This window comes from Dermacentor silvarum, chromosome 1 (assembly GCF_013339745.2).
Source record: "Dermacentor silvarum isolate Dsil-2018 chromosome 1, BIME_Dsil_1.4, whole genome shotgun sequence".
NCBI classification, from domain to species: Eukaryota; Metazoa; Arthropoda; class Arachnida; order Ixodida; family Ixodidae; genus Dermacentor; species Dermacentor silvarum.
Genome location: NC_051154.1, coordinates 306,824,035 through 306,847,916, shown reverse-complemented (window position 1 = coordinate 306,847,916; position 23,882 = coordinate 306,824,035). Strand labels below are relative to the sequence as shown.

At 50.0% G+C, this 23,882-nt stretch overlaps 1 protein-coding gene across 1 annotated transcript in view; it reads right to left on the bottom strand.

Annotated features, from left to right (window-relative positions):
- Positions 1–501: 501 nt before the first annotated feature.
- Positions 502–23,882, bottom strand: part of LOC119442155 (endoribonuclease Dicer) — a 100,416-nt gene continuing 77,035 nt past the window's right edge. The window contains exons 17-20 of the mRNA XM_037706915.2: positions 22,143–22,411; positions 17,324–17,690; positions 2,853–3,091; positions 502–1,310 (exon numbers count right to left, since the gene is read on the bottom strand). Coding sequence (XP_037562843.1) covers positions 1,127–1,310; positions 2,853–3,091; positions 17,324–17,690; positions 22,143–22,411 — 1,059 coding nt within the window. The 3' untranslated portion in view covers positions 502–1,126. The remainder of the gene's footprint in view (positions 1,311–2,852; positions 3,092–17,323; positions 17,691–22,142; positions 22,412–23,882) is intronic.

The window sequence follows — 23,882 nt, the reverse complement described above, 5'->3', positions numbered from 1 at the left end:
CAAGGTGACGGCGACAGAGTGCCGTTTTCGGCGTTTTGCGACGTCGATAATGACGTCGAAACTTGTGAAGATTTGACCGACAGTGACATTGTAAACTCGCTTAGTACCAAATTATGCAGCGCAAGCGATGGTGAGGACGACGACAACGCCGAGCTGGAATATGTGCCGTGTCCGTCCGTTGGAGAAGCAGCGCGAGCTCTAGATGTGATGCGGCTGTTCGCCGAAAAGAGAGGGTTAATGGACACATTGGCCTTCCACTTGGACGGCTTCGAGACTGCAGTTGTTGCTGCGAGGCCGCCGAAGCGGCAAACGAAAGTGACGGATTTTTGGGCCCTGTTTCCGCAAAATAAAGAAGTTTTTTTGGTTTTCTTGCGAAACGCATTTCATTCCACAGGCAGGTAAGTGCATATTTATTACTTTCGGGTAAGCCGTAGTGCCGCTTAGCACGTACTTTCTTCGCGTCCCCATCAGGTACGGTTTAACGAGATTCCACTGTATATAAGAACATGTTAAAGCATAAGTGTGCTCTTGATACGATGCATTTATATAAAATGTGAACAGTATGACGAGTGGGCTGCTAAATTTGGAGAAGGAAACTGAAAGATCTACAGTCACTATGCGCTGAGATTAGCCATTCGTTTTGTTTTCATTTACTCGCAATATTAAGTGCAAGTAAACACTAATGCGAGATGCATTACGAGAGGGCCAATACATTTTATAACGACTTAGTCCCGGAAAAGGTTTATTTCCAGAGCCAAATCCATGTATTAGACCAAGCCGCATTGCAAGACAGGCCAAACCATCCAAATCCTAGCATTCGCATGGTCGCGGTGCCCTTTGAGAAACTCACGTGGATGACGGCAGAGAACTTCCCTCCAAGTTATTATACGACTACCAGAGAAGAGCCACAAGACATGATAAAAAAGTATAGTTCATTAACGCAGGCACACACAATATATACACAATAGAATGCAGGATACTGAATGCAATTCTTGCCTTCACTTTCAGCAACTCTGAACCATTAGCGAGAGCCACAGGGTGCGCAACAAGTGGCCAAGCAAGACCTCCGGTCAAGTGCGGTGTGGCCCGCATAGTTTCTGAGAATGCTGGACAGCCTTCTCCCTTCTTACACTTGCAAATTGTTAGCACAGCCGGCCCCGTAGCCGGATCCACAGGTGTTCATCATTCGCAGGCACTTTTTGGCAAGCGCCGTCTTGGCAAGCTTCTTGCTCTTGGCGACGCATGTGAAGGTCCTGTCCGCCAGGATTAGCTCCACCTTGACTTTCTCATTCTTGAGCACCTCGGCTGGGCTGAAATTGGCAGGATATGGCAGACTTTACCTCTGGAACCCGTTATGTCTATTCCATTATTACAGAATAAAAAAGCTTGGGGAGGAGTGTCTTCAACCTGAACTTTGAATTGGCAAAGTCCCCTGGAGGACGACTAGCACATTTCTTTTAAAGCTTACCCCAAGCACAAGTCTTTCCAGGAGTACATATGCAGTTTATTGTTAACCTTTAGGTGCAGCACACAAGCAGCAACAAACTTGGCGCAGTAAATCCTGACAAGCAACACATTGTTTTTAGATCACCATGACTTCTTCAGCGATGTCCGTGTTGTCAAGTTCGCCTGCTTTAGGAACTTGTACGTATAAACTAGCTACAAGCAACTGCCTCTTCTCGCATCCTTGCACCATTAGAAGACTTCCTACAGAAGGTTCAAGGACCAATGAAAACTTTTTCACAAGTAGAGCTCCCTTTTTGTGAAACTTGAGGCAACATTTGTGAAATGTTGAAAAGAGCCCACAATTCGATTTGGCAGGTATGCACCAGTCCAAGATCTTTGGTCCAAAGTGGGTATGCATCGAGGTAATGGATCTATGCTGAAGTGCTCTGGTGGGAGCATGATGCACTGTGCTGTTCACATGTGCTAGGGCATCAGCGTTTGCACAGTGAGGCTGCGTGGATATGGTTCAGAGTAGTGAGTCTGAGCTTTGGACCTCAAGTGCCCAGGCAAGGTCTCACGGTATAGTTCATCCGTTTCTACGAAATTGCAAGGTATTTACCTTCGTTGCACTGAGTTACGTGCTTGCTACTTCCAAAACTGCTCTTCACGCTGGTAAGCATTTGGCTTTCCCACATAACTTGGTCGTCCAGTGACCGATTCTGAGTTAGCTACTCACAAACCCATGCTTCCCCGCCTGCCATCAAGAGGTTTGCTATCCCACATAGTGTAGTAGTCTAATGGCCGAGTTTGCTGCACTTTGAATTGTAAAATTGGGAAAAATAAGAACAGAAGATCTCGTTACATCAAAAGCATGGTTTCGAATATAATGCGAGATGCTTTCTCAACGTGAAAAGGAAAAGCAGAAAGCCCGGAGTGCTAAGCATACCTCAGAGAACATTTGCAGACAGTAACTTATGCAATGACATTGTGTGTCCTCTAGGACACACAAAAGAGGTGTTTTCAGTAATCGCACTGACCTTTACAGATGTACATAGAAAACGCATAGGAAACAGCAGAGACTGACAAGCAACAACTGTGTTTAGACCACAGTGACTGTTTCAGTGACTTTCCTGTTGCCGATTTGACCTGCTTTAGGAACTCGCATGAATAAAGTTTCTCGAAGCAACTACCCTTCTGGCATATGGTGCCTCGGGCTGCCGCGAAGAGGCCGGTACCATCAGTTATTTTTTTGGTCCATATTTTTTCCCGTACTATGCCACCCCATCATTCCAAACCGTACTTTTTGTAAAACTTCTGTAAAGTCGCGAAACGAGTTTGAATTTTTAAATTTTATGAGAAATTCATGAGAGTTGGCAGGTATGCTTTGCCCATCCTTCCTTGCTCACCCGAAGCGGGCATCCGGAAATTTCTCGAGCAGCGTGCGTATTGGAGGCACGGGCACCCGCTCACTGAAGGACTCGATCTCGCGACCGAAGAGCCTGTAAATGATGCGCCACACCGTGTCCAGTGACATGCCGCAGTCCAGGAACACGGCCCCCATGAGACTCTCAAACAGGTCGCCCAGGGCTTTGGGCACCTCGACCTCTTCGGGCTCCAGGCACTCCTCCTCGTGGTAGTAGAAGCGCTGTAACCACAGACATCGACAGGCTGGTCGGTTAGGCAGCATGCACGATTGGGCTGGTTGGTACAGTCGGCGTCAGAAAGCTTACGATCCACAACACCAGAAAAGAGCTGTGTATTTCCAAAGCCTGGACGTGCAGCCCAATATCTGAATTTCAAACCTGTGCCTCATTCCAACCTGTACCATATTCAAACCTCGTTATAACGAAATAATGGATATAACGAACTAAACTCTTCTCATAAATGAAAAAATATTCCGATTGCTGAGCATCGAGCCTGTCGCTTTCTGCCAAGTTCGGTGCTTGTTCGGCACAGCAGTTCAACATTGCCATGTCGAATATGCCGTCGAACAACACTTCTTTCTCACCACCACACGTACGGTGGCTGCGCACAAGCCACAGCTAAGCATTGCACTTCTCTCTTTCACTACGGCACGTGGCTGGTGAAGCTAGGTGCACCTTTCGGGATCACAATCTCAGAGCCCACGACTGCGCGATGTGCCGTGCCACATATAAATGGTGCCGCTTGCGCAGAACCAGTGCCTACACTTGCTCTCTCTCGCTGCAGAACACCACGCAGGCTCCAGCAGCTGGACATGGCCTTCAAGACTCTGGCGGTGCTATCTTGGAGACCACGAGTTGCAGGGCTGCTGTGTGTCTGCTGTGCATCTGCTGCACATTGCAGATGCATAGCAGGGCTGCAAGGCAGCAAGAGAGCAGCGGATCAGCTGTATAGTCGGTGTGCTGTGTCATCTGCCACGTGTGACTTGAACACGACAGACTCTCATCACAGCAAGCTAGCTGTTCTTTTTGACCGCATCGCCATTTCACTGGTTTCAGATCAACATGAACGAGACACGTGGAAATCGGAAGCAAAAGACCATCAGTATAAAACAGAAGGAAGCTATTCTAATGACTGCCGCGTTAGGTGCTAAGAAGTCGCGTGCTGCATACATCGCAGATTCTTATGCCTACTGCTTTATTAAAATTTAATCGCATATGCGGCCACGCAGCGGTTCAACAGGTCACGGAGCCGTCTTCTTTGCATGTTGCGAACACCATTAGGCATATACTGCAGTAAAGGGAAATACAGTCTACGCTCGTTACAACGGATCCGGGAACAACAGACTTCCGGTTACAACGGACCATATCCCTAGGTTTGTTTGGTCACCACGCATTTTAAATGGCATCCACTCCGCTCACAACGGACCCTGCTATAGCGGACTATCGGCTAGAACGGACTAAATTTAGGGCGAAAATTGTTTGGACTGAGCTTATATGGCAGAGTTACGCGGGGCCGACACCCAATATGCGTTTTTTTTTTCTACTTAGCCGGGAAACAATAGTATGTCTGGCAACGTTGTCGGCATCTAACGGGTCGCTGGCGCGGCCGAGCCAATCCAGTGAAGTGGCTCGCTGCGTCCATTTTCTTCTTTGTGTTCGTGCGGCGGCTGCGCTTGTGTGGAATGGCTGGACGCAAGAGGAAGCAGATTTCACTGTCAGAAAAACTAAGTATAATTAACGGTGTAGCTAATGGCAAAAAACAGGCGGACATCGCCAGAAGAATGGGCCTGTCTAAGCAGACAGTTAACTCTATCTTGAAAAACTGCTCAAGTTTGATAGGGGGATGGCAAAACAGAAAAGGAAAGTACTTCTCTTCCTTGATAACTGTTCATCACACATGCAACCCCCGTCACTTGAGGCAACGGAACTGGCGTACTTTCCGCCTAATGCGACGTCGGCACTGCAACCAATCGACCAAGGTGTGGTCCATTCCGTTAAGGTTGCGTACCGGACCCGCCTTACAGAGCGCCTGCTTTTTGACATGCAGAGGAAGCGGGAAACCAAAATTGACGTGAAGTTTCCTGTGGAAGTTCTTCCAGCAGTTTGGGCACAGCTAAAAAGCGATGTCATTCGCAACTGCTTCAGGCAGGCAGGCTTTTGCCGAGCGAATGACGCACCCAGCACTGCACCACAAGATCCATGTGTGCCAAGTGTGTGGCCCCAAATTCAAGAAGCTTTCGGGGCCGAAGACTTCGCCGACTTCGTCAGTTTTGATGATGGCATCGTCGACAGCGAACAACTGACGGACGACGAGATCGCAGCACTTGTAAAGAACTCTTCTGACCCGCTATTAGAAGACGACAGTAGCGAAGAGACTGAAGCACCTGTTAAGCTTTCTTCGTCCCAGGCCATGGATTACATTGAGGCCCTGAAAGGATATTTCCTGCAGCAGCAAGGTGACTGCTCCGCGGAAGTTCTGCAGCTCACAGAAATGCAACACAAGGTGACCGCGTCTTCTCTGGCAGGAGCTAAGCAGGCCCTCATCACTCAGTATATTTTGTGAAATAAAAAGTCATGTTCCATGAAGTTTCTTTCCTCGCATGCACCTTTCCCGTTCAATGAAAAAGGTAAGAATTGCCTCAAGCGGGGGGGGGTGGTACCAGACCCTTGTGTACAAACTGAAGCTTGCGTGCGGCGTCAAACTGGTCTAATCTTTGATTCATGGCCGTAATTCGTCAGATTATGTCGTATCGGCTGTTCCACGGGCAAGAACGTGATTTTAAAAGCATATTACGTTCCGGTAACATTTTTATGTCGCACGATCGCCTCCTCCTCCCCCCCCCCCTGCATACTTCGGATACAGCATACGTTTTTCGCCGGATTATGAGGGTCCGTTATAACGGGCGTAGACTGTAATACAACGAAGTAATTGATAAAGTGATGAAATTCTGGCTCCCCCTTCAATTTCGTTATAACAAGGTTTGAGAGTAGTGTGGAAACGACATGGTGTTACATGGTTTTACTAGCGATGGTCACAAACTGCAAGGAAATTTAACATTTCCTCAGATCCTGCGGTCCATAAACTTTTGGCACCAACTGTACATCTTAGTAAGAAGCAGATTTAGCAGTGTGACACAACACAGATGAAACCACAAGGCAGATCATTGTCTTTGTGGTTGTTTCTGTGTCCACTGTCATCCTCTTAAATCTGCATTTACCCACATCGCTTAAACATCCCTTTAAGGAGCCTCATGTTGAAGATTCCATAGTCCATACAGAACATCTGACGCAAAATTCAAGGACATTTGAAGGATTTCCAGGTTGCTGAAGGGCGAAATTCAAGGAGGTTGAAACAAACTTCAGTCATAACACAAACTAAAAAATAGTCAAATCTTCTTCATTCCAATTCTTTATGCATAAGATGCCGCTGAACTGCTCACACGCTTCAAGCTGTTCAGGTGGCTTATCAAAGTCAACTTTCCCGTTATAGCGATGTTAGTCACCTTGTAGCACATCACACTTCGCTCGATGAGGGTTAGTAGTGTCCAGCTTCATTCAAAGATACTCGTCACTATAAAGCCAAATGGCTGAAACTTAATTTTCCTCCAGGCATTTCAAGAGCCCAGGGCTCAGAAACAGAGCCATGATGGCTGCAATGTAAATGAACTAGAAAACAAGAAAAATGGTGATACAGTTTGGTCACTTGATCTGGCTTCGTCTAGCGCCATGATGACACAGGTGTAAAGGCGTTCATAAGACACCAGCCTTTTGGACCGACCATTAGTTCAAGGCCCGAATTCTCAGCACGTGCGGCGTTTCTCGAGGAGAGCGCAGGAGGGATCGACCCACTAGAAAGGGCTGGAGAGCATGACCCACTATGGCGTTTGTATCCTTCGCTACAATCACCCCCAGGAGCGAAAAGGGAGCCGTCGGGCGACCTAACAGCTGGTCACTATGAGTGGGTCATAGTAGGTCTTGAGGCGCTCGACGTTGACAATGTCGCGTCCACGACGGCGCATGTCCGTAGAAGGTTCAACTAGTTCGATCACGTAGTTGACGGGAGATGCGCGTTCGATGATACGGTAGGGGCCTTCATACTTGGGCACTAGTTTGGATGAGAGACCAGGTGTAGCGGAAGGAACCGAGAGCCACACAAGCGCTCCAGGAAGGAAGGTGGGTGCAGAAGTGGTGTCGCCGCGTGTGCTCTTCTAGCGCTCTTGGTCACTGGATGTAAACACCCGTGCGAGATCGCGGCACTCTTCAGCATGTCTTGCCATGTCAGAAATGGGCGCACATTCGGATGCATCCGGCCGGTACGGTAGAATTGTGTCGATGGTGTGTGACGGGTGCCGACCGTACAGTAAGAAAAAAGGTGAAAAGCCAGTGGTGCTCTGAGTAGCAGTGTTATAGGCGTAAGTCACGAAGGGCAGAATGGCGTCCCAATTAGAATGGTAGGAGGCAATGTACATAGCATGTCCCCAAGGGTACGGTTGAAGTGTTCGGTAGGTAAGGCCATTGGTTTGGGGATGGTACGCCGCAATTGTGCGATGAACAACGTGGCACTCCTTGAGAATGGCTTCAACTACTTCGGACAAGAAGACACGTCCCCGATCACTAAGCAGTTCCTGGGGTGGCCCATGTCGCAGGATGAATCGTCGAAGCAAGAAGGAGGCAACATCGCGCGCTGTAGCTGCCGGTAGGGCAGCAGTTTCGGCGTATCGCGTCAGGTGGTCGACTGCCACAATGGCCCAGCGATTTCGATGGCGACGCGTCCAAACGGCCGGGTAGGGCAAGGTAAAGGTTGCAGACCGGCTGGCGAGAGGCGGGGCGAAGATTTCCGGCATTGGCAATCGGGACAAGAGCGAACGAACTTGAGAACGTAGCTGTACATCCCGCGCCACTAATACCGCTGGTGAAGACGCTGGTAAGTCTTGAAAACGCCGGAGTGCGCACACTATGGATCAGCGTGGAAAGCTGCGCATACTTCGGAACGTAGACTGTGGGGTACCACTAACAACCAGTGGCGTCCGTCGGGGTTAGAATTGCGTCGGTGAAGCAGATTGTCGCAAATGGCGAAGTGACGTGCTTGGCGACGCAACGTGCGAGTGCTTTGTTGTGCCGACGAACCAGAAAGCAAGTCTAGAAGGGAGGCAATCCAATGGTCCTTGCGCTGCTCAGAAGTGATGCTGTTAAGATCGAGCGAAGAAACAATAATCTCGGATAGGGAAGAGCAGGTATTGTCAGGCAAGGGAGAGCGCGAGAGGGCGTCGGCGTCAGAATGCTGGCGTCCGTTTCGGTACAGCACGCGGATATCGTAGTCCTGCAAGCGAAGTGCCCATCGAGCAAGACAGCCAGAAGGGTCCTTCAAGGACGACAGCCAACATAGTGCATAGTGGCCCGTGACGACGTCAAATGGACGGCCATATAAATAAGGTCAGAACTTAGTCAGAGCCCAGATGATGGCTGAGCATTCTTTTTCTGTCACACTGTAATTTGTCTCAGCTTTCGTAAGCGTGCGACTTGCATAGGCGACGACATATTCAGGAAACCCTTGTTTGCGTTGGGCAAGAACAGCGCCGAGGCCAACGCCACTGGCATCTGTATGCACCTCAGTAGGAGCTGTCGGATCGTAGTGGCGCAAAATTGGCGGGGACGTAAGCAGATGACACAGCTTTGTGAAGGCCTCGTCGCACTGGGACGACCACGAAGTGAGGGGCCCGTTGCGTGTAAGCAGTTTCGTCAGGGGTGAGATGATGGCGGCGAAATTGCAAATAAAGCGTCTGAAGTAAGAACACAGACCTATAAAACTGGGCAATTTTTTGACGGATGTTGGCTTAGGGAATTCGGCAACGGCCCGAAGCTTGGCTGGATCTGGGAGTATCCCATCCTTGGATACGACGTAACCGAGGATCGTCAGCTGCCGAGCTGCAAATCGGCACTTCTTGAGGTTTAGTTGTAGGCCTGCGTTTGTTAAGCACGTCAAAACACACCGTAGGCGTTGAAGGTACGTTCTGAAGTCCGGCGCAAAAACGTCATCAAGATAGCACAAGCATGTGTGCCACTTCAAGCCACGCAGAACGGTGTCCATCATGCGCTCAAAAGTTGCGGGCGCATTACAAAGCCCAAAAGGCATTAGGTTAAATTCGTATAAGCCGTCGGGTGTTACAAAAGCTGTCTTTGGCCAATCGGCGTCAGCCATGGGTACTTGCCAATACCCTGAGCGCAGATCTAAAGATGAAAATAATTCTGCGCCTTGTAGACTGTCAATGGCATCGTCTATGCGCGAGAGAGGGTAGACGTCCTTGTGTGTGATCTTGTTTAGGCGCCGGTAGTCGACACAGAACCGCACAGAACCATCTTTCTTTGTAACGAGGCCCACAGGTGATGCCCATGGACTGTTGGAAGGTCGTATCACCTCGCGGCGAAGCATGTCGTCGACGTGCTCGTTGATTACACGACGCTCTGCAGGAGATACACGATACGGGCGTTGCCGCAATGGCGGTTGCGAACCAGTGTCGATGCGGTAACAGTGGATGTCCGGCCTAGGGAAGATTGCCCGACATCGAAAGAAGAACGAAATTCTTCCAAGAGGCACACAAGTTGAAATCGCTGGACCGGCGTAAGGTCATCGGCAATAGAAGAATCAAACACATCACTGGACGGTCCCTCACAGGCAGAAATAGCGGTGAGCACACTAGAACTAGCGCAGTAATTTTCATCGGGCACGTCCATAACTTGCACGTCTTCAATCGCTTTGACATTGCCTAGACATTCCCCTCGGAGCAGCATGACAGGGTATGGGAACGGGTTGCAAATGAAAATGGTGCTGTAGCCCTGCTTGATGTCCACTGTCGCAAAAGGTAGCAGCAGGCCTGTCCGAGTAAGGAAGCGGTCAGATGGAGACAGCAGCGCAGCAGCGTCTGAGATTCCGCTGCAGTACATGGGCACGACTGTTGACGCGCGGGGAGGAACGTGGGTGTCGTTGTGGACAATTAGCTTCTTCGACAGTGAAGTATTGTGGGTGATCAGCAAATCTAACAGCGGCGAGAGTTCCATCTCGGCCCGTGCACAATTGATAACGGCATTGTGGCGCAAGAGGAAATCCCAGCCGAGGATAACGTCGTGAGAACACGAGGTGAGGATTATGAATTCTATGGCGTACAGAACGTCGTCAATAACAACACGAGCAGTGCAAGCCGCTAAGGGGTGGATATGCTGAGCACTGGCTGTGCGGAGGGACAGTCCAGAAAGGGGCGTCGTGACTTTCCGAAGTAGGCGGCAAAGTTTTGCGTCCATAACACATACGGCGGCTCCAGTGTCCACAAGTGCAGATGCGCGAACACCGTCAACAAACACTTCGATCACATTTGAAGGACTGCGTTGAGGACTTTCACGTTTCGACGGCGCCGCAGCCCATGCCTTTTGGACTGCGACGATTAGTTTTCCTTGTCCCGAGTTATGGGACGGGGTCGCATTGGCGACACTGAGCGACGGCGTGGAGACTGTGAACGGCGGGTAGTTGGCGTCGGGCGCAAAGTCAGTGACATAGCCAAATGGGGTTTGTAATATGGACGGTTGAACTGGCTTGTCACAGCTGATGCGGCACTAGGCGGCTGAGCGCGATTACAATAACGAGCGACGTGACTGGCATAGCCGCACGCAAAGCGTATCAGCCGGTTGTCGGAAGTACGCCATCGGTTCGCTGGGGCAGGTCCCATCCATGTAAGAGCTCGCGTTGTACAGGGTGGATGCTGGTATGACGGCATGGCGGGCTGTGGTCTGGGCCTAGCCGCAACGTCGCGATAACGGAGAGGCACACTCGGAGAGTGGTTGAGACCTCGCGACCGCGACGACTTCAGTGTAGCTGAGTGGTGCAGCCGTCGGAACATGTTGGGGCGTTGCGACGACATCGGCGTAGCTTAGTGGAGCGGCCGCAGAACGATGCCGATGCTGGTCTGGCAAGACCTCGGCGATTTCCTGCTCGATCACGTGACGGAGCGTGGGCATAACATTTGTTGCGGGCTGTTGCACATGCGGTGGCTGAGCGAAGGTTAGCAAGGAGAGCTCGCGTGCAACTTCCTCCCGAACGAACGCTTTCACTTCTGTCAGCAGTGTTGTCTGGTCGGAGATGGTGGCCAAACCAGCAATGTGTCCGTCCTGCGATGAAGGGCGACGTGTCAAGGAGCGCTGCCTTCGTAGCTCCTCGTAGCTTTGGCATAGAGTGACGATGTCGGTCACGGACTGAGGACTCTTCGCAAGCAGCATGTTGAACGCATCGTCTTCAATCCCCTTCATGACATTTCTTATTTTGTCGGATTCCAACATTGTCGCGTTGACTCGTCTGCACAAGTCCAGAACATTGTAGCTGGTAAATGATTCACCGGGCTGCTGTGAACGTTCTCGCAAACTCGATTCCGCTCGCAGCTTGCGCACCACAGGGCGACCAAACACCGCCACCAAAGAAGTCGTGAATGAGGACCACGTCGGAAAATCGGTCTCATGGTTGCTGTACCAGAGACTGGCGACACCCACGAGATAGAAGATCACATTACTTAGCTTTGCGGGGTCGTCCCATTTCTTGTGACGGCTGACCCTCTCATACGTTGTCAGCCAATCCTCCACGTCGGTTTCGTCCGCGCCACTGAAGATGGCAGGTCCTTGTGGCGAGGCACACCAGAGCACATGACAGACTGAGGAGGCGCTTGCTGGTATGGGGTAGGTGGCACTTGCTGGGATGCGTCTTCTGGCATGGTTGAGCAAAGGGTATGGGATCGAAGCTCCAGGATTCACGCTGTAGGCAGAAGTACTCTCCACCACTTGTAAAGGCATTTATTAGGCACCAGCCTTTTGGACCGACCGTTAGTTCAAGGCCCGAGATCTCAGCACGAGCGGCGTTTCTCGAGGAGAGCGCAGGAGGGATCGACCCACTAGAAAGGGCTGGAGAGCATGACCCACTATGGCGTTCGTATCCTTCGCTGCACAGGCAATTTAAACAAGCCTGTCATCAGGGGCTGTGGATATGCCAGACTACAACTGCATAGCGAAACTCTCAAACGACAATTATATAGGATCGTTTCCCGATAGACAGTGTCCACGGCAGAGTGTCGATGTGGAATTTGTTACTCTGAATGTTCAGAAGTCGCTCCCAAGCTTAGCTTTCAAGTAAATCAAGGATCGCATTTTATTTTCAAGGAGTTTTAAGGGTCCTTCAATCTCTTCTCAATTTCAAGGATTTTCAAAGATTTCAAGATAGTGTATAAACACTTAAATTCGGTGCAGCTAACAACTGACACCACATTCCAGAAAATTTGTAGGGGATATATGCAAAAGATGAAGGAAGCCTGCGCTTGCACATGATTACAAAAAACAAGTAGTCATACATTATAGGCTAAAACTACATTATTATTCAGACATGTCAGCCTCAATACAATGAAGTTGGTGAAATCGGCACTTTGCTTCGTTATATTGAAATCCAACCTTTTTGCAAACACGATAGCCAACATAGTGCATAGTGGCCCGTGACGACGTCAAATGGACGGCCATATAAATAAGGTCAGAACTTAGTCAGAGCCCAGATGATGGCTAAGCATTCTTTTTCTGTCACACTGTAATTTGTCTCAGCTTTCGTAAGCGTGCGACTTGCATAGGCGACGACATATTCAGGAAACCCTTGTTTGCGTTGGGCAAGAACAGCGCCGAGGCCAACGCCACTGGCATCTGTATGCACCTCAGTAGGAGCTGTCGGATCGTAGTGGCGCAAAATTGGCGGGGACGTAAGCAGATGACACAGCTTTGTGAAGGCCTCGTCGCACTGGGACGACCACGAAGTGAGGGGCCCGTTGCGTGTAAGCAGTTTCGTCAGGGGTGAGATGATGGCGGCGAAATTGCAAATAAAGCGTCTGAAGTAAGAACACAGACCTATAAAACTGGGCAATTTTTTGACGGATGTTGGCTTAGGGAATTCGGCAACGGCCCGAAGCTTGGCTGGATCTGGGAGTATCCCATCCTTGGATACGACGTAACCGAGGATCGTCAGCTGCCGAGCTGCAAATCGGCACTTCTTGAGGTTTAGTTGTAGGCCTGCGTTTGTTAAGCACGTCAAAACACACCGTAGGCGTTGAAGGTACGTTCTGAAGTCCGGCGCAAAAACGTCATCAAGATAGCACAAGCATGTGTGCCACTTCAAGCCACGCAGAACGGTGTCCATCATGCGCTCAAAAGTTGCGGGCGCATTACAAAGCCCAAAAGGCATTAGGTTAAATTCGTATAAGCCGTCGGGTGTTACAAAAGCTGTCTTTGGCCAATCGGCGTCAGCCATGGGTACTTGCCAATACCCTGAGCGCAGATCTAAAGATGAAAATAATTCTGCGCCTTGTAGACTGTCAATGGCATCGTCTATGCGCGAGAGAGGGTAGACGTCCTTGTGTGTGATCTTGTTTAGGCGCCGGTAGTCGACACAGAACCGCACAGAACCATCTTTCTTTGTAACGAGGCCCACAGGTGATGCCCATGGACTGTTGGAAGGTCGTATCACCTCGCGGCGAAGCATGTCGTCGACGTGCTCGTTGATTACACGACGCTCTGCAGGAGATACACGATACGGGCGTTGCCGCAATGGCGGTTGCGAACCAGTGTCGATGCGGTAACAGTGGATGTCCGGCCTAGGGAAGATTGCCCGACATCGAAAGAAGAACGAAATTCTTCCAAGAGGCACACAAGTTGAAATCGCTGGACCGGCGTAAGGTCATCGGCAATAGAAGAATCAAACACATCACTGGACGGTCCCTCACAGGCAGAAATAGCGGTGAGCACACTAGAACTAGCGCAGTAATTTTCATCGGGCACGTCCATAACTTGCACGTCTTCAATCGCTTTGACATTGCCTAGACATTCCCCTCGGAGCAGCATGACAGGGTATGGGAACGGGTTGCAAATGAAAATGGTGCTGTAGCCCTGCTTGATGTCCACTGTCGCAAAAGGTAGCAGCAGGCCTGTCCGAGTAAGGAAGCGGTCAGATGGAGACAGCAGCGCAGCAGCGTCTGAGATTCCGCTGCAGTACATGGGCACGACTGTTGACGCGCGGGGAGGAACGTGGGTGTCGTTGTGGACAATTAGCTTCTTCGACAGTGAAGTATTGTGGGTGATCAGCAAATCTAACAGCGGCGAGAGTTCCATCTCGGCCCGTGCACAATTGATAACGGCATTGTGGCGCAAGAGGAAATCCCAGCCGAGGATAACGTCGTGAGAACACGAGGTGAGGATTATGAATTCTATGGCGTACAGAACGTCGTCAATAACAACACGAGCAGTGCAAGCCGCTAAGGGGTGGATATGCTGAGCACTGGCTGTGCGGAGGGACAGTCCAGAAAGGGGCGTCGTGACTTTCCGAAGTAGGCGGCAAAGTTTTGCGTCCATAACACATACGGCGGCTCCAGTGTCCACAAGTGCAGATGCGCGAACACCGTCAACAAACACTTCGATCACATTTGAAGGACTGCGTTGAGGACTTTCACGTTTCGACGGCGCCGCAGCCCATGCCTTTTGGACTGCGACGATTAGTTTTCCTTGTCCCGAGTTATGGGACGGGGTCGCATTGGCGACACTGAGCGACGGCGTGGAGACTGTGAACGGCGGGTAGTTGGCGTCGGGCGCAAAGTCAGTGACATAGCCAAATGGGGTTTGTAATATGGACGGTTGAACTGGCTTGTCACAGCTGATGCGGCACTAGGCGGCTGAGCGCGATTACAATAACGAGCGACGTGACTGGCATAGCCGCACGCAAAGCGTATCAGCCGGTTGTCGGAAGTACGCCATCGGTTCGCTGGGGCAGGTCCCATCCATGTAAGAGCTCGCGTTGTACAGGGTGGATGCTGGTATGACGGCATGGCGGGCTGTGGTCTGGGCCTAGCCGCAACGTCGCGATAACGGAGAGGCACACTCGGAGAGTGGTTGAGACCTCGCGACCGCGACGACTTCAGTGTAGCTGAGTGGTGCAGCCGTCGGAACATGTTGGGGCGTTGCGACGACATCGGCGTAGCTTAGTGGAGCGGCCGCAGAACGATGCCGATGCTGGTCTGGCAAGACCTCGGCGATTTCCTGCTCGATCACGTGACGGAGCGTGGGCATAACATTTGTTGCGGGCTGTTGCACATGCGGTGGCTGAGCGAAGGTTAGCAAGGAGAGCTCGCGTGCAACTTCCTCCCGAACGAACGCTTTCACTTCTGTCAGCAGTGTTGTCTGGTCGGAGATGGTGGCCAAACCAGCAATGTGTCCGTCCTGCGATGAAGGGCGACGTGTCAAGGAGCGCTGCCTTCGTAGCTCCTCGTAGCTTTGGCATAGAGTGACGATGTCGGTCACGGACTGAGGACTCTTCGCAAGCAGCATGTTGAACGCATCGTCTTCAATCCCCTTCATGACATTTCTTATTTTGTCGGATTCCAACATTGTCGCGTTGACTCGTCTGCACAAGTCCAGAACATTGTAGCTGGTAAATGATTCACCGGGCTGCTGTGAACGTTCTCGCAAACTCGATTCCGCTCGCAGCTTGCGCACCACAGGGCGACCAAACACCGCCACCAAAGAAGTCGTGAATGAGGACCACGTCGGAAAATCGGTCTCATGGTTGCTGTACCAGAGACTGGCGACACCCACGAGATAGAAGATCACATTACTTAGCTTTGCGGGGTCGTCCCATTTCTTGTGACGGCTGACCCTCTCATACGTTGTCAGCCAATCCTCCACGTCGGTTTCGTCCGCGCCACTGAAGATGGCAGGTCCTTGTGGCGAGGCACACCAGAGCACATGACAGACTGAGGAGGCGCTTGCTGGTATGGGGTAGGTGGCACTTGCTGGGATGCGTCTTCTGGCATGGTTGAGCAAAGGGTATGGGATCGAAGCTCCAGGATTCACGCTGTAGGCAGAAGTACTCTCCACCACTTGTAAAGGCATTTATTAGGCACCAGCCTTTTGGACCGACCGTTAGTTCAAGGCCCGAGATCTCAGCACGAGCGGCGTTTCTCGAGGAGAGCGCAGGAGGGATCGACCCACTAGAAAGGGCTGGAGAGCATGACCCACTATGGCGTTCGTATCCTTCGCTGCACAGGCAATTTAAACAAGCCTGTCATCAGGGGCTGTGGATATGCCAGACTACAACTGCATAGCGAAACTCTCAAACGACAATTATATAGGATCGTTTCCCGATAGACAGTGTCCACGGCAGAGTGTCGATGTGGAATTTGTTACTCTGAATGTTCAGAAGTCGCTCCCAAGCTTAGCTTTCAAGTAAATCAAGGATCGCATTTTATTTTCAAGGAGTTTTAAGGGTCCTTCAATCTCTTCTCAATTTCAAGGATTTTCAAAGATTTCAAGATAGTGTATAAACACTTAAATTCGGTGCAGCTAACAACTGACACCACATTCCAGAAAATTTGTAGGGGATATATGCAAAAGATGAAGGAAGCCTGCGCTTGCACATGATTACAAAAAACAAGTAGTCATACATTATAGGCTAAAACTACATTATTATTCAGACATGTCAGCCTCAATACAATGAAGTTGGTGAAATCGGCACTTTGCTTCGTTATATTGAAATCCAACCTTTTTGCAAAAATAACCGAGGACACTTAAGCACTTCTTATGAGTTGTGAATGTGAAAGCATTAATGCCCAACTGAACGCCACTGAGTGGTCCTTCGAGCTTTGTGCTACGAGTAATGTTTGCGTTAATGCTTGTTCCGCCCGCCACGTATCGGGCGAGTTGACGACGATGGTGGATTTTGCTGCCTGCCTCTTCGCTCGTTTTGCTGCATTCTTCCGCTCCCTCAGTTTGTTTGTGGTGTACCGGCGTGGACAGCCACATTTCACTACTGCAGAGGTTGCAGCAGCCGCCGATGTAGATGCATCACACTCCATAGCAGTACGTGCTGCCCGAGCCAGCAAGCAGCAGCAGCCTGCGGTGCCAACATGACATGCCACCGATGTTTCGATACTGCCGATGTTGCGGCCGCCGCCGATGTAGATGCTTCAGACCCCATAGTGGTAAACGCGGCCCAAGTCAGCAAGCATGAGCCAGCATCACGAGTGCGCGAGGTGCGCACTCCTGACATGGCGTCACAGCCAATGGGCAGTTAGGTGCCGTTTTTTCGCAGCTACAGAAGCCGCTGGCTTTTTCGCTCAATGGGCCATTTGACACTTTCTTGCATTGATAAGTACAATCAAGAACAAACTTTTCTTACACGAAAGGGGCTGTAAAATTTTCCGAATTATCACGCAATTTGGCCGGGGGCAACATAAAGCCATAGCAACCATGCCTTTGTACCTGCTATAGATTAGCTCCAAAATAGGGCGTGCAGGCCACTACTCAGCCAAGTTCACTTGCACTGCGTGACATACACTTGCCAATGTGCAAAAAGACTGCTCATAACCAGTCCAACATAGTCTTCATTTCCCACCCACCTGGAGTACCTTCCAGTAAGTGGGGTTGTCTGAGTCCTTGTCCCTTTGGGCATTGAGATCCAGGATCTCAGCCATGGCATCCTCCTCCTCCTCCTCGGTGCCCAACTCGTCCTTGCTGGAGCGTTCTTGGTGCTGCACAAAGCGTGCAACAGCGTTGAACAGACCCGGGTTGCAGTGGAGGAGGCACCGGTGGAGGCCATGGCGCACGACGAGGGCCGCGAAGAAGGTGTTGTTCACCAGCGATGAGCGCAGGTCGGTGAGCTGGCCAGGGTTGAACTTGTGCGGGCCCTCGTACAGGTACCGGGTCACCAGGTAGTCGATTACTGCGTCACCCAGGAACTCCAGCCGCTGGTAGCAGTCTGTCAGCCTGTGTGCGTGGGAAGGGGAGGGTGTACAGTCAAACCTCGCTAATATGTTGTTGGCCAGGAACGACGTTTAAGTAGGCACTAAACGATGTATGAATTAACTGCCAATGCCAGTTTAGCGGTTACTTACTGGCCAGAGAAGAAGTATGTCACGATGCTCTCGAACAGACGCACTCAGACAGGCTTTTATTTGTGGGTAGGCAGCAAAAAATCGGTGATCTTCCCTTGCCGCCGTGGTGGCCTTGCCGCGACGACGGCATCCTCGAACTCGATAAGGTCGCGAGCCAGTTTGTTCATGAGGCCCTACTTACTAACTAAATTAGCAAGCATGGTGTAACACGTGCACAGGTAAACATGAACACATCTTGCTCGATGACCGCAGCAACTCATTGTCAGAACGCTGAGTGAGGAGGCGCAGGCAGCAGCAGCGAGCGTGCTGGATGTCGAAAGCACATGGCATACAAAGCTACCAGTGCTAGTTGCACTTTGTCTGCAGATCGCTTTGAAGATGAGACCCGCGTGGGCGCACTCTTTTTTCATGTCGCAGATAGCTTTCAAGATAAGGCATACGGCCCTTGCGCGGCCGCCGCCGCAGTAAACCCCTCCCTTTCTCGCCTCGCGCGCGACAGTAGCAGCGCGCTTTTGCGCTGCCTTTCTCCCTCGCGCGCGCGAGATAGAGTCGGCTGACCCTCACAAGCTTTCGCTTGCACATACAGCGTACGGCGCGTGGTGACGATGTTGCCGTGTTTGGACTTTATATGGAACCTCAAAGCGACGTCCACAGTAACGGCAGAAATGTGCTTCGAAATAAAATCTGCTTCTGCGCGGTTACCACTTCAATTGGATTCGACAGTGACAGCGAGTTCGCACCCCCTACCGGCGGCTTCTTCGCGTTACCAGGATCTAATCTCGAAGGCCATGCTTTTGTGCGCGGCAATCGGCAACAGCTGTATGAGCAGAAAATACGTCATGGTGGCCATGTTTTAAGTTCACTATCGCTGGCAACTGTTGTCCGGGCGTCGCAAGTCAAGAATCGAATGTCTGCGTACATGAGATTTTTCCGATTTTGTGCCTGTGCGTGTAGAACAAGAAAGGAAAATAGTACGCACTAACCGTTTAGTGGGCAATGAGTGACTACAGCTTAAGCAGTCAGCCAATACATGGGGTTCAATGGGGGCTGGGTGGGGGAATCTTCGCAACTACATTTAAACTGCAATTATGCATTAAGCGGGTACGTATTAACGAGGTTTGAATGTATTCCAAATCTGGCCACTAGCACTAACCCTCTGAGGGTCAATGCCGTAAATATACGGCACCGCGAAAAAGTTCCAAATGGTAGATGCCGTATATTTACAGTGCTGTCCGCATGTTTCAAAAATGCGCCAATTTTGGAACTCTTTGTTGCCCAGCAAGGGCTGCACCCTGTGTGGATACAAGGAATACACAAGGAATGTGGATGCACTTCCATTATTCTCTTTGATGCAAGCATGGGCCACTGGATATACAGTAGCCAACCGATTTTCCAGACTTCGCGGGGACTGAAAAATAGTCCGAAAAATCGAGCAGTCCGAAAAACTGAACAGTCCGAAAAACTCGCCCCCCCCCCCGCCACAAAAAATTAAAAGAAATTGAGGCAAAATGTCGCAGTTTCGCCCAAAATGCGGAGCATCGATTGCGATAGCAAATTAATAGACAGCGATACGAAGTAAGGATGTTAGTTTTAGCGGCCGTATAAAGTTGTAAATATGCGCTTACTACCTAAAAAAGCACGGTGTCACGCGCGCACAGGTTACATGAACACATCTCGCTCGATGACCGCGGGTAAATTGACCTACGCGCTGTCTATTCTCTCGCTTCAACGCGAACGATGAAAAAAAAAAAAAAATCCCACACAGCGTATACGAAGCTAATGGCACTCGGCGCACGCCCTTTGTACCCATCACAGATCACTTTCAAGATACGGTGCCTGCGCGGCAGCTCCGTCGGCAGCAGCCGCAAGAGCGGAACGCAACTCCCCACCGTCTCCGTCGCCTTCTCCCCGTGCCCGTGCCCCGCGAGCGAACGAAGTCCGCGCGCCTCCGCCTCCGGGCGCCTTCCTCTCTCGCGTGCGCGAGATTAAATTGCGGTTGTCGGCGAACCCTCGCACAGCGTACAGCGCAACCTAAAAAAAAAAAAAACTCTGATTCCGCTTAAGTGATTATGTCTATGATAATGGTGCTGAGTTGCCCGAAAAAAAAAGCAAGTGCCGCTTTTTGGAATGTTTTGTCGGCCAAAGAAGAGCTGGCATGGCCTCAGAGATACGAGAATAGCATGCGTGTACGAATCTTGAAGGCTATACAGGGGGACACTGGAATCCAAGCCTGGCCAAGCCAGCGGAAAATCCAACATGGCGGCCCCCAAGATCGGGTAGCATGGCTCGGAGCGAGCGATTTAGTCCGGAAAATCGAACATTGCCACCTAGATTCGTCCGAAAAATCGGTCGCGAAAATGCATTAGCTCTATGGGAATCCTGATGGTGCATCTATGAAGTCTGGAATATCCAACAAGTCCGAATTTTTGGAGTCCGAAAAATCCGTCGGCTACTGTATGCCACTCTTCATAACAATCATCATAATTCATAACATATATATCATATTATCACCCATTACACACTTATCATAAGAGAGATTGCCGATTTCATTAATGGCGCCAATCATCATCGACCGGATGCACCACCACTCAGGAACGACCCGGTTGAGATACCTTAACCGACCCGGTTAAGACCGGATGCACCGCCAACTTTCCTTTTTATCGCTAATTGAAGGTCTTTTATAAATAAGTTTTGATTTCAATACCCAGAAGGTGGATACGTCATATCATACACTGGCTTGTTTCATTCCTATGATCACTGTGGCTAACACATACTCAGGCACAGCTAGGAGAAACATTTTTTTTTAATGAGCAACGTTATCGTATCTAACTTTATTGGTACACGACATCCACAAATTTTGTGCTGTGTCATGACCACACAATAATGTTGACATCAGGTCCAGCATTTGAGAACCAACTTTACTGTAATATCAAATTTATGTTTTCCAACTATCATAGTTGCCAAGTGTCAACCTTTCACATGCAAGAATCGCATGGTAGAGCTTTCACAACTTCGAATGAATGTGACAGTACTGGCTTTTAAAGCCTAGTCTACTTTGATGGCTAGTATGGCAGCTGTACAGCCAAGGACAGTCGAATTTGTTATAAGGATGTCGCATCCAATGCAAAAACAATAAAATACCTTCATTATATCTGGTACTGCATTTATTCACAGAATGAATGCACTTTTTTCCCCCGGAAAATATGCACAAAGTTGGGGGGTGCGTTCATTATCTGGGGTAAAATTTTGAGCAATTTTTTTCCTGCGGCCACCTCTAAAAAAAAAGTCAGTTTCGCCCCATCAATTGCGATAGCAAATGCGTAGATAGCTACACCAAGTAAGAATAGATTTATTGGCCATATAAACTTGCAAACATTCGATAACTATGTAAATTAATAAGCATGGTGTCGGCGCGCACAGGAAAACATGAACACATCACACTTGATGGCCGCGGACACTCGCTGTCAAAACGTTGGTGTGAGGAAGTGCGACGGACGTGACCTTCGTGCTGTGTATCGCTTCAACGCAAACTGAGTGACAAGAACGGAGCACGCACAAAGGTATGAGCCGCCGTTGCACCTAGACTCAGTCCCTAACACAGATCGCTTTCAAGATAGGGCACTCGCAGCCACGAAATGCGCAGTTGCTGCGCCACCCCTCTCCTACTTCACGGTAGCAAGCTCAGGGTGCATTCATTATGCAAGGAAAAGAAAAAACGCACTTCTTGATTGCAAAAGTGGGGGGTGCATTCACTACGGCAGTGCGTTCATTATGCGAGTAAATATGGTATTTGTTATATACAAAAAAACAATAATATCGTTTAAAAAAATCTCATCAGGTCTATGCGAAAGTAGCACAAGTCTGTGATGCCTCCGACAGGCCAGCTAAGGCCTCCTGCAGATTTCGATGGACCGGCGGTGGCTTGCCGCATTGATACGTGGCACAGAAACAGGTTACATACATGCATCTTGCACTGTTGCTCATTTGCAACCGTGCGATTCATACAGAACTGGTACATCGGCGTGCCGACTGCAGCCGAGTCAAGCTGCCAGCCAAAATGTGCAGCATTCATGTACAAAATGTGCCATTTCAAGCTGCTTTTGGTGAATAATGAATAGCCAATTTTTTTAATATGGGAGGGGGCCGCAAGCAGTCCTGAACTCCGATATTATGCGGCCATCAGCCAGTAGACCGACGATCTCACTCTCAATTGCCAAAGAGGTCTAGGGGTACGACAAGGTGACGGCGCGCTTCCTGTGACAAGCTATTATCAGTTGGTGACTGTAGTCCATCTTGACAATGAGTTCGTGGTAATGTACGTTACCGGTTCTGGTAGTAGGAGGCATGCGTGCAGGCTTGCAGCAGGTAGGACCGGTCGCGGAAGGTGTAGCCCAGTGTCTTTTCCACCAGGCAGAGACGTCCGTGCCACGGACTGCTTTGACTTGCCAGGCGGCCCTCAGGGTCATCCGTGTAGCGCAGCAATGACGTCCGTGGCGCTGGGAATCCCATGAATGGCACTGCCGTGCTTTTGTCCCTGACGCCTTGCGCGTCCAGATTGCACTGCTGCAGCTTCAGGCCCATCCACTTCATCACCTGTGAACAAGGGCTCAGGCTTAAATCGGATCGGATCGCGTGCATCGCGTCGATCCACACGATCCGAGCACCCAAAGAAACTGAGGGAGTATTCTTGCAAGACACGAGCTTTTAAAAATTCTTTTTTTCCGCGCACCGTTACTGAATGGAATGCTCTTTCTGCTGATATAGTAAACTGCATTACTGTTGAGTCGTTCATGGCAAAGCTGCGACAACAATCCACTTGACCTTACTTCGTCGTACATGCCCCCCCTCTCCCTATTCGGCCTCGCTTAACGCACACGTGCGCACTACGCATCAATTTACGCTTTATTTTCTAGTACTTTTTCAGTGTGTTAAAAATATTTGCTTGGCGTCATGTGTATGTTACGGTGTTCGCAAGGCGCAATGTATTGCAAGTTTATCTTGCACTGATTATAGTATGTTCGCTCATTGCAGAGATGTTTTTCAAGAGATGTCTGTTGCCGTTATTCTGCCCTGTTTTTGTGCGTGAATGCGTAACGCTATTGAATTGCATAATTTCTAGTGTTCGAGTTTCTAGTGTTTCAGTTTCATGTACTTGTGGATGCATCATGTTCTCCCTAGTGCCTGCTTTGTAGACTTGCTTTGGCAAATTTTCCTGTTGCGCTTATAGAATTGTTTCTTTTTGTATTCAAATCTGTTTTTGTGTTATGACCCACTCCTGCCTAAGGCCCCATGTGAGAGGTCGGCAGTACTCCTGAAATAAATAAAGGGCCCCTGAAACAGCTTTTCCTCAAATCTGATAAAAACATTGGAGTGTCTGCGATGCCTCTCAATGAATATACTCCCGCACAAATTTTTGAAAAGGACTTAACAAGCATAGAGGTATAGAGCGCACATGTTTAGTTTCCCCATTCTTACTTCTTCCTAAACACAATGTTCCAGCTCTGCTAGAGAGTGGCACCCTGTATATTGTTCCTCTCTTTTGCTTCTTACCATGGTGATCTTGAAATGTCCATTCGATTCGCCTGCACTTTCTGAACTAGTTCACGAGCTGCAGCCCTTCGCTATTCATTTCACGAGTTCAACGTGGTGGCATCTGCACGTCGCCCTTCATTTCGCTCAATGCAGGCTTCGAACAGGATAAGTTAAAACCATTCGCTGCACTCGTCGGAAAGGCAGTGCACCGTTCATGCAAGAAGTGCCATGCCAGTTCCGCATGAGCATGAACAGGCATGAACTAGTTCACCAAATGCATGATAAATTGAATGAACCTATAGTAGCCCTTCAAGGTTGGCATATGACCAATGTGCCAAAAGCGACGAAGCTGCAGTGACAGTGCGGGCAAGATGTGTTAGCAACAGCTGCTTCTCCATTTGCTAGAAGACTGAAGGGGGTGCGCACGTGTTCGTGAGCTTTCGCGGGTGAGCAACTCATGATCATGGACCATCACCCCATGACTGGTATCTATGGGCCTTTGCACGGGCCTGTGACGTTGCAGACTGCGGAA